Here is an 11747-nt window from a genome sequence, read left to right as displayed (position 1 = left end):
CAAAAACAGACGGTTTTCATGAACTGAAGTTTTATTGACTGAAGTGCAGCATAGTGAGAATATTGTGCAGAAACAGAAAGCAGTGTGACACTGATCATACATGGAAAGCAATACCAATGGGATATTATATTACTTTAAATCCTTCCAGCTACTGATATTCTGTGCAATAGTCTAGTGTAATATACTATTTACATTTGATTATACTGCTGTAGTTTATTTTCAGAAAATGTAAATACAACGAAAACAAAAAACAATCCTGTTGTCATTTTGATGAAATATCACGTAATTGGAATTTTTGATGCATTTTCGTTTAAATCCAGGACTTGTGAATACATTTATATATGATGTCAATTATGGTTCGTCAGTGATTCTGATTGGTTGCTATAGGCAACCAATCAGAATCGTCAGTAGATTCTGATTGGTTGCCTATAGCAACATCCCGTGTGAAATAGAACTCCCATCTTCGTAAATATCCCCCTATGTCTAGCAAACTGCATTCTTCAGTGTAGTTTGTGTCTGTGTTTGTGCCTTTAGCAGTGATTACATGAACTAACTGGTTGATATTGTATTCACTCCTGTCATGTTGTGATTTAGATAAAGCAGAAAGATAGGGCCATGTGCTATAGAAGAAATATACCATTCAATAAGTGTGGATGAATACAGCATAAGATTACATGTTCCTTGAGCTTGAGCAGGTGTTTCTGGTTGTGCTGTGCATGCTTGAGCTGCTTCCTGATGTGTATCCTGGCCCAGAGCTGTAACCTCTGTTGCCATGGGCACTGCTGGAACTAAAGCCACCACCATATCGGCTGCCACTCACACCTCCACTGCCACCGGCCCCTCCGCTGCCACCGCTGGAGCTCATCCCACCCTCGTGGTAGAAGCCACCTCCGCTTCCTGAGGATCCTCCCGTGTGAGATGTGACACCTCCCATGTTAGATGTGACAACAGCTGCATGAAAAGGAACCATGAATGTATTAAAGTTGATGTACATGCAGTATGTTACCTGCTGTATTATGCACTAATATCATATGAGCAACAGTACTTACAGATTTTCACGGAACCTCCACATTCTCCTGAAATCCTAAAAATAGACATTCCCATTTAGTGCCATTGACATTCAATCTAAGGATTTTATACTTTACTTTTATTAAAGGTACAACACTTTCTAAACAATCAGTTTTACAGACAATTCCAAACGACAATCAAACTAAGTTGTAGAAGGATCTTCCTATTTTAAGATATCAGATTATCACAATGATGCAATATTGCAGTTTCTAAGTGGCCCATTTATCATACTATATTTGCGGCTAAACCTGTTGGCCGCAAATATTAGGTATCTCCTGAATGTATGTAGGAGGGACCGCAGCAGGAATCTCCGATCCCTGCTGCTATCCCTCCTGTACCGCCATCGGCCGCGTCCCCCTTAGGTTTCTATAGGGGATGCGAAGCTGCCCAATGTATCAACATCGGGCATCCCGGCTTCGCATCCCTGGACTTTCGATCATTCCGAGATGGCGATAGCCCATTGTAGCCTATGGGCTCCTGATCGCACTGCTGCCCCCTGGTCAGCTATGTTGGCGGGGGGTCAGCGGTAACCGCTGGCTTCTGGCTGAGCACATTGCAGGGACAGACTACTTTCGGAGCACTGTCCCTGCGAGCGGGGGATTATACATCCTACTGTTAGGATCACATTTTTACAATACAAGATGGTAATTCTTCCATTCCAGTGTGCTTTTGTAATGTTTGCTTTATGGATTTCTTATTAATGAATGGAGTGCCGTCCTCCTACCAAAGACTATATATATATATATATATATATATATATATATATATATATATATATATATATATATATATATATATATACTGTATATACACACAGCAAACTGTATGTGTTTTTTTAGTACAATTCTGAATTTATAGATTTAAGAAGCTGAGTAGATATGTACCTGCACTCCTCTCCTTCCAGTAGTTTCCTGTAGGTGGCGATCTCAATATCCAGAGCCAGTTTGACACTCATCAGTTCCTGGTAGTCTCGCAGCTGGCGAGCCATGTCCTGCTTGGCATTCTGAAGAGCATCCTCTAATTCCTCTAATTTTTTCTTGGCATCTTTAACAGCCATCTCTCCACGTTGCTCAGCTTCTGATATGGCAGATTCAAATTTGGCTCTCTAGTGGGACATATCAGAATCAGAATCAACTTTATTGGCCATGTGTGCTTGCGCGCACTAGGAATTTTGGTACTTGTGTACTATCACGGTGCCCATCGCATCGCAGACCATAAGGCATGCGATGCGATGCGACGAGATTTCCCCCGATGTCATACAATGTTAAAATTGTATAGCATTATATATGGCATACAATGCCATACAATGCGATGCAATGCGATTTTAAATTGTATAAGCACCGTAATGGGGGCTTACAATGTTAAATGCACCCCCACGCCACCCCCACTATGAACGTGAACCCGAAGCGTGGCGAGCGCAGCGAGCCCGCGAGGGGCGGCGGTACGCGTCCTCCGACCTTTTCATACCCCCACTATCCACGTCGGCGTGGAGTTGATTTTATATAGAGTGGCAAGCACAGCGAGCCACCGAGCCCGAAGCATGGCGAGCGGCCGCGGAATACATGTAAAGTAATACGCGTCCCCTTGCGGGGCTCGCTGCGCTCACCACGCTTCGGGCTCGGTGGCTCGCTGCGCTCGCCACACTATATAAAATCAACTCCACGCCAACGTGGATAGTGGGGGTATGAAAAGGTCGGAAGACGCGTACCGCTGCCCCGCGCGGGCTCGCTGCGCTCACCACGCTTCGGGTTGGCGTTCATACTGGGGGTGGCGTGGGGATGCATTTAACATTGTAAGCACCCATTAGGTGCATTGAGACATTACATGCGGTGAACACATACCCGCCAAGCAGCACAGCGCATAGGCAGCCATCAGCGGCGCCACTGGTCGCTGCAGCAGCCTGGTAGGTAACAGTGGCCCTTATTTTGATCGGCACGGTACGGCCCGCGTGCGGCCGTACCGCCGATGTTTTTTGTCTGCACATGCGCAGAGGTCATTCTGCGCATGTGCAGCCCCCTTCGCCGCAGACGGATTTCGTCCGCCGCAAAGGGGGCGTATAGGGGCGTGAGGGGCTTCAGCCCCTCATTTCCCTATGTGTACGCCCCGCGTTTCATGGGCGTTCCCATGAAAACGCGGGGCGTATGCATGGTAATGAGGGCATGACGCCCTCATTACCATGACATGGGGGCGGAAAGCTGACGTCGCCGGATGTCAGCTTTCAGCCCCCTTACAAGCTCCCACACGGACGATTGTCCGTGTGGTCTGAGCTTGCGGGAGCTGCCGCGGCGTGCGGGCCTGCCTTCGATGGTCGTCGACCATCGAAGGCAGGGGGCAGCTCCCACCATGGTGGAGGCGTAGCCTCCACCATTTTTGTGCGGATCGCCAGCCGTCCGTGTATGGACGGCCGTGGCGATCCGTCCGGTGGGCGGCCCTTGGTTTGTGCGGTCGGAGCCCCGTGTGCGGCTCTGACCGCACCAACCAGAATAAGGGCCAGTATGAGCAGGGACAGTACAGTTATCACACAGGGGACACATGCCCGCTGAGCTGCATAGCGCCTAGGCAGCCATCAGCGGCGCCACTGGTCACTGCAGCAGCCCGGTAGGTAACAGTATGAGCAGGGACAGTACAGTTATCACACAGGGGACACATGCCCGCCGAGCTGCTTAGCGCCTAGGCAGCCATCAGCGGCGCCACTGGTCACTGCAGCAGCCTGGTAGGTAACACTATGAGCAAACACATCACAGTTATAGCAGAGACAGTACAGTTATCACACAGGTTACATATAGTTATCACACAGATTACAAATGGCTGAGTGCACAGATCCTAGGCTGCCATTTGCTGCGCTATTTGCGGTGTTTGTAAGGGGGGGGGCGGCGGCAGGGGCGCGGGTAGAGAAAGTCACTGAGGCCTGGGGAGAGTCAGTCATATTAAGCATATATGCAAAATTTATGATTGCTTTCCCATTTTACACACAGATTAAAAAAAAAGGAAAAAGTAGAACTATATTGCCCATGAACGAAAAAAACCTGAAAATGTGGTCTTTGGGTAGTGGTCTATATTCTCTGTCAGCAAAAATATTTTGTGGTAGCCTTATATATTGACATTACAATGTAGTGGTGACACAAACTGAAAAATAAGAATTTAAAGTTCTCGAAGCCTTACAGACTAGGCAGGTCCCACTTGGTACTGTCTCCTATGCTGCCAGCTACACATACGTGGCAGGCCGCAGCTGACGGATCCAACCGCAGCAAGTGTCGCCTAAGCCTAAGGTGTAAATGTACTAAGATGGGAGTTCTATTGAAGATGAAATGTTGCCCATAGCAACCAATCAGATATGAGGCCAGATGCACTAAGCTTCAAAAGTGATAAAATGGAGAGTGATAAACAACCACTTGGTTGGTTGTTTTTCACTCTCCATTTTATCACTTTTGAAGCTTATTGCATCTGGACCAAAATCTGTTCTCTTCTAGAAGGTGCTAAATAAAGAAGAAGTAGAATGAGATTGGTCACATTCAATAATCAATAGAACTCTCATCTTAGTAAATGTACCCTTAAATGTCTAATTCTGAGGAGCCTAGCAACAATAGCAAGTAACTTTCAACCTGGAACAAGTCATGTTGCAATGCAAGGAGTGTAATGCTTATTTTAGTGCAGGGTAAATACTAGCTGCTGTAGTACTGTATGTAGCTAACAAATTCTGGCCAGCTTTATTTATACACTGCACTTGAGATTTGGACGCATCCCTACGAAATTGAAAACTCTGCACCTTTTGCATCTGCCCCACCAAAAAGTGCAACATGGTATTGCCAAGTTGACTTGCTTTATTTTTGCTTAGCTCCGTCCCAGCTCCAAATCACGCCTAATCGTGGCTATATTTTGAAGAAGAAAAAAACTACAACAGAAATACCATATTACTTATTTTTGTGTTATTTTTAATGCATGGTAGTGCTGCACTCCAGAAGTATTTGAAATTATGAAAGCTGCCATTTCAATATATGTTCAATATCACATCATTGAAGTTGCCTGCTTTTCATATTTTATAATCATTTATATTTATAATCTTTAAATAGATTTTAAAAAAGCTTAGATGTAAAAATGCAGCAATGATGTAACTGGAAGAGATTCGACTACATAGCATAGCAGCACTGAAAACATTATTTTTGTATAAGAATTTTTGTGCTGATTTGTTACAGTATATATAAATGACCCTTTTTATGTGAAAATGTTTATAGGTATCAATGCTTTTGAAAGGGTAGTGCTTGTCAGGTATCGAAATGTTTCATTCTTAACAATACTGTATGTGCCAAAACTGAAGTTATACTAAGTCTATGCTTCTTTCCAAATGTAGATCTTTCCATTGACAAGCAGTGGCGTAACCACTGTAAGGCAGCCCCAGCAGCCGCTTGGGGGAGCAAGCAGCAGCAGGGTCTGTGTGGGCGCTGGCACCCGCTCGACGTACTGACATGCTGCTGCCTGCCGCTGCCCACTGACTGAGCACTGGAGGTGAGTCAGTTGCAGCGCGGGTGCGGCCATGGCAGAGATTACAAATCCCCCCACTGATTCAATTAACTGTACACAGAATCAGCTATTGGCTACTGTGTACAGGATGGGCGGGCGGATGAGCCAAGGGAAGCAGCAGTGTCTGCTGGTCTCTCTTCCTCTCTCCTGCCTCAGCTTCTCCGTTATGCGTGTGATGTCATCACATCACGTGCTGGGGAAACATGCTGGAGAAAAGCCTGGAGGGGGGCACCACAAACTTTTTGTCAGGGGGGAGCAAAATTTATAGCTACGCCACTGTTGACAAGCCATTGAGGTCAAACAGCAACTAACTAATTTGTCCAGCGCTAAACAGCCAAGCCATAGGGCAAAAGATTTTTTGATGACATCATGCAATTCAATTTCCATTGAAATGTTTAGATTTTCACCAAGTGGACGGGGTTCTTAAATGAGATGTTGGCATGGGTGGAGGTCCAGAAATTTGTACAAGCCATTGAGAGGCATTAGGGGGAGCGAGTGTATTGCTTTCAAAGTACAGAGTACATTTTGCAGAGTAAGATTATAAAAATGTGATCGATGAGTGGGCAAAGATGAAGGAGTTTGGGTCTCATACTTATAATGGGGCGTGCATTGCCCATTCAAATTGTACTCCAGCCCTTTTTATGAGGTGAACATTACTTTATGTGAAACAAGTGTTTCAAATGCTATCTGTAATAAAACCAGTCCCGATTCCCCCTCAAGCTATTGACATATTATATAATAAAAATAAATGAGCCTAACCCAAACATATTTTAGGCAGAAAACTGAAAAGGTAGTGTATGGGGTGACTCTGGAACACATTAAACCTAGAGAAGTAGCGATTTGAGGTGATGAAAGAACTTGTAAATTAAGGGGAACCTCAACATCTTGGGTTTTGAAGGCCATCAGGCCATCTAAACGACTCTGTACATTGGTATTTTTGTTTTAGGCTATAGATGAGAATTACCTGAGCTTTGGCATTATCAATCTCTCCCTTTAGCCGTTGAACAACTCTGGTGGTATCAGCAATCTCATTCTTAGTACTGCGCAGATCATCCCCATGTCTTCCTGCGGTCACCTGCAGCTCTTCATACTGCAGGGAAAAAAAATTATATTAAACTGACCCATCTACAATTTCCACACACTAGGTTAAGCCTTAATTAAATACCACTAAACCCAGTGCTGTATACAGACAAATGTCTTTCTAGTAGGGTGGGATGGTCAGTTTCTCCAGTGTGCACTTACTTTTGACTTATACCAGGTTTCTGCCTCAGTTCTACTGTTCTTAGCAATCTCTTCATATTGAGCTTTGACTTCTGCAATGATGCTGTCCATGTCCAATACTCGGTTGTTATCCATGGACACAATGACTGAGGTGTCAGAGATCTGAGATTGAAGCTGTTCTATCTCCTGTAAAAGTATTTTAAAAGTTCAGAATTTAGTAGCAATGAAGATATTTAAAAAAAATAAACATTGTTGGCCAAATTTAATAGCTTTCAAGTTCGGCATTACATAGTGACCATAGAACACTGTATACCATATTTGCTTTAAATTTCTGCTCGGGTTATTACCATGTCAAACATAGTTCTTGTGAAGTTGATCTCATCAGTCAGCGACTCGACCTTGGACTGCAAATCAGTCTTGATCATAAAAGCGGAATCTACATCCTGCAATAAAAACACAAGTGTAGGTGATCCTTGTCCACTAGGTCTGTGTTATTTAAATCTGGTACATCCATTACCTTTTTAAGTACTACAAATTCATTTTCTGCAGCTGTACGCCTGTTGAGTTCATCTTCATACCTGTTAAAATAAGTTGAGACAATTCATCCTGAGTTGTATGTTCTAATTGTACATGGCGGTAGCATTTAAGAAACTTTGAGAGTACTTTTTCTTGTAGTCTTCCACTAAATCCTCCATGTTCTTCTTCTCTCCTTCTAAGCGTGACTTCTCACTTCCCAAACTTTCCAACTGTCTCCTGAGATTGTTTATGTAGGACTCGAAAAGTGGTTCTATGTTGCTCTTCACCGTTTTTTGCTGTTGCAGTAAAGACCACTTGGTCTCTAGCATCTTATTCTGTTGCTCTAAGAAGCGCACCTATAGAATTACAAGACATTAACTGCTTAAAAATATTGTCATTATAATGTGCTTGCATTGCATGCAGTGGGTCATATTATACAATAGATAATCAAGGGAGGTAAGAAATAATGCAATAACATACTGTATATATGTATATCCATATATATATATATATATATATATATATATATATATATATATATATATATATATATATATGGGGGGATCCACTTCCTGCGCTTATAATGTCGGAGCAGCACCTCTGAGGGGTCTTCTGTTAGGCAAGACCCAAATGATAGAAATGAAAAAATGAGGGGGTTTTCAGAGGGCGCTTTTGTTAGTAACACAATCACTTTATATTGACATTAACATTTAATATAAAATGTACAAACATATAAAAAGACCATATTAGGGTATCCAACATACACAAATGGTGAACAATTATATGTTAATATAGCTCAATTCAATTCAGTTGGTCGATAAGGTTGAAAACAAGCAGCCCAACGAGTTTCGTCATATCATGACTTCATCAGGGGCAGAGTATGCAACTGACAGTAACTATGTTTGTCCTATAAAAGAGTATCCGTAGGTGGGTAATTCAATATCTGTCCGATACAATTCAGGGCAACATAAGATTTGTCCTCAGACTGAGTGATTAATTGGGGATTTGCAGGATGAGAAATCACCAAAATACAATGAACAGGAGCAGTAGTATACAGCAGGGGTTCACCACAGGATCCTTGAAAGAAACGGCACATATGGTGGATGATATTGTGGACTATATCTTCATATACTAAAGGACTTGTTTTTAGCATAACATATGTGTGGTATTTAGCATAACTTATGTGCGGTATTTAGCATAACATATGTGTGGTATTTAGCATAACATATGTGCGGTATTTAGCATAACATATGTGCAGTATTAAGCATACCTTGTCAATAAAAGAGGCAAATTTGTTGTTTAGAGTCTTGATTTGTTCTTTCTCCTCTTTCCGTACTCTCTGGATATTTGGGTCAATCTCCAAGTTGAGTGGTGTGAGGAGGTTTTGGTTGACAGTAACATTTGTAATGGCACAGTGTCCAGCACCAGCACCACCAAACCCAGCTCCACCAAAGCCTGCGCCACCAAAACCAGAACCTCCAAAACTAGCACCACCAAAACCAGCTCCCCCCATGCCACGGGTAGATCCCCAACCAGCTCCCATACCAGAACCAAAGCCACCACTAGCGCCAGCCCCAGTATGTCCGTATCCACTCATTCCGGGATGATAGCTTCCAACTGAAATCTTCCGTGTTCCTCCAGAGCCAACATTATAGGCACTTCTGCTGTAGTGTGGCTGGAAAGAAGAGCCACCAGTAACATTTCTCCTAGAAGAGCTCACACTGTGCCCACTCACGTTCCTTGGCATAGAGGAAGAGCTAAAGTTTCTGTGGCTAGAGCTACAGTGAGAGGCTTGGTTAGACATAGCTGCACTAACTAGTGATGCGACAGATTGCAGTACAAGCTCTAGAAAGTCCTTCTGAAATATAGTCACCGTCTCTTTTTATATACAGTTAAGTGGGTTTGGCAGTGTTATTGAATCCAAAAAAAATGCCCTATCATTGTATTTTATTAGCCTAAAGTGCTGGCATTGCATGTGAAATTGCCATCTTTCGCAGAAACAAAAGGCAACACACCTTCCACATTAAAATATAAAAACATTTTTACTGTTTGCATTCCCCCACCTATTAATTTGTAGTGGAAGTTAAGAGGAACAATAAAAAACCTAAAATCAAGATTTCATCATTAACTTTCAACATGAATTATGACGTGTCGGCTGTGCTATTTTTACATTTTCTGTTTGACTCGTAGGACTCTTATATTTTACTAAATATCTTACATAAAATTATTTTTAGGAACAGATTTTGTGTCCTTTTATTGGGTAAAACATTTCTGCTTTAATTAGTGTGGTATATATTACTATATATCAGCATAACCTTCAGTTCCAAGGAAGTGTAGAATGGTTGCTGTTTTACTTCCTTTGTGATGTATTGCATTTGTTTCTGGAGAATTTCAGCAGGATGTTTCATGTATGTATGTGTGTGTATAAATGTGGTGTTTATGTTATATGACTCCTTGTGATCAGAGGAGCTGGCCAAGCATGGACAGATACAGAACTTCCATGCTGAGGCTGTGCAGTAGAGACAATGTCTAGATCGACAGTCAAAACGGTCAGCCCCAAAATGTAGACATGCACAAGGTTGACACATGCAAAAGGTCAATATGTGGAAATGTTGACATGCATTTTTAACATTTTTGGTGTCCGTTTCAACACCTGAGCACGGGGCTCCCACAATTAGTGTAGCATGTACCTTCCCATGGCTCACTTCACTCCCCATGCTTCATGCCAGGTGCCTCATTATGCTACCACTGTGCTCGGACCACTTTACTATTCCCAATCAGAGTCCATGTGGATGGGATAAGTATAAAAAGTAAACAATTTTTTTTTTAAATCACGAAAAGTTCATGTTGACCTTTTCATGCATCAACCTTTGCCATGTCAATATATTGATTGTGTTGAAGCTTTGACGATGTTGACCATATGTATGTCAGCCATATGGAGTCAACCTATTGACTGATGACCGTCCTAGACATTTTCTGTAAGTTGTCAGGATATCCAATACTGGATGTGATCTAGCAGTAGTAGGGATAGACCTGAAATTAGCATCCTAGTTTAACATGAGCTCTGTATCTGTGGTATTTGGAACCGCCCGTTACTTCCATGGTATTGGGAACCAGCCATTACTTCTAATAGGATACATTATTTCCATGGGCGGTATTCAATGTGGGGGACAGTGCTGATAGCTCGCCTTCAGAGTATTCACCTCACTCGCTGTTTCCACCTCGCCTGCTCTCTGAGGCGAGGTGGAAACGGCGAGTGCGGCCATCAAAACAGTGAGGCTTGCCGATATATGCAGCGGGTTCCATGCATAGGCAGCAAGCCTTGCCGTTCCGGGGAATCCTCGCTGCCCTCTGACGGCAAGGATTTCCCCAGAATGAAGAATAGGCAGAGCGGCCAGTGAGGGGGTTGGCGGCGAGGATGACATTTACTCACTAAAAAAGCCACTGCCTGGAGGGCAGCTGACTTCTGCTGACATCAGCTGCTTGCTCCCCGCCCCCACATTATGGGCACATTTACATGGGAACGCCCAGCGTTTCCATGGGGATGCCCATGAAACACTGGGCATTCCCATTGGCCCCGCCCCACACCCCTGCTAGGTGCGAATTGGATGGCGAATGAGTACTTAACCACACCCATTTGCACAAAGTGGCTGCACATGTGCATAAAAGTTTATGTGCATGCGCAGTCACTCACCAACGCTTACTGATCAGAATAACCCCAATTGCGATTTGGCCATAGGTAAAATACACTGTATGTGCGGCTTAGTTAAAATTGCATTGCCTGCACTGTCTATTTTGACGGGATATCAGCAAGGCAGGGCCAGGAATTGATATCACCCACAAGCGAAAAAGGGTGCAATTTACACTAGATTTTATTTTAGTCAGGCTCCTCCCAAATCTAACTCACTCTACACATTTTTATTTTTACCCACCTGCATTGCAATATGGTTTTGCCCAGGTACACAGTTACTTGCTCTTTTTGATCTTATTCCCAAATCAGAATGAGACCCTTTAAAAAAGTTTTTTATATTTTCCAAAATACAGAGATTGAGAAATACATAGAAGCATCAAATGAAATATTCTGCAAATTCAACAATAAAAAAATGCCTGTATAATATAATTATAACAAGTTATATTATAAAAATGATAATACAGTAGGTAATTATATCATGCCTGTATAATATAATTACTGAAAATAGATACATATTAGTATTAAGTCATCACATTTTATTCAATAAATATGGAACAACTTTTAATTTATGACCATGACCAATGAAAGAAAAATCAGAAAGTACAGATGCGGGATAATCCCCAACAATCCTGAATTATCAGCTCATTACTCATGCCGTTACCACACTCTGTAATTGCCACATGGTGCATGTGAAACAGGCACTCATATAATATATATATATATATTTCCTTTG

The 11747-nt window shown here is 42.8% G+C and overlaps 1 protein-coding gene across 1 annotated transcript; it reads right to left on the bottom strand.

Annotated features, from left to right (window-relative positions):
• Positions 1-670: 670 nt before the first annotated feature.
• LOC146059160 (keratin, type II cytoskeletal cochleal-like) lies at positions 671-9127 on the bottom strand. Its single transcript, XM_083171281.1, has 9 exons — positions 8594-9127; positions 7471-7679; positions 7325-7385; positions 7155-7250; positions 6829-6993; positions 6551-6676; positions 1953-2173; positions 1050-1084; positions 671-951 (listed from the first exon to the last, which is right to left on the bottom strand). Exons 1-9 carry the CDS (start codon positions 9125-9127, stop codon positions 671-673), a joined length of 1728 nt encoding a protein of 575 aa, XP_083027407.1.
• Between the last annotated feature and the right edge of the window lie 2620 nt (positions 9128-11747).

This window comes from Crinia signifera, chromosome 2 (assembly GCF_055691185.1).
Source record: "Crinia signifera chromosome 2, ASM5569118v1, whole genome shotgun sequence".
Taxonomy (NCBI): domain Eukaryota; kingdom Metazoa; phylum Chordata; class Amphibia; order Anura; family Myobatrachidae; genus Crinia; species Crinia signifera.
The sequence above is the reverse complement of the archived record's forward strand: the minus strand, read 5'-3'. Positions and strand labels throughout refer to the sequence as shown.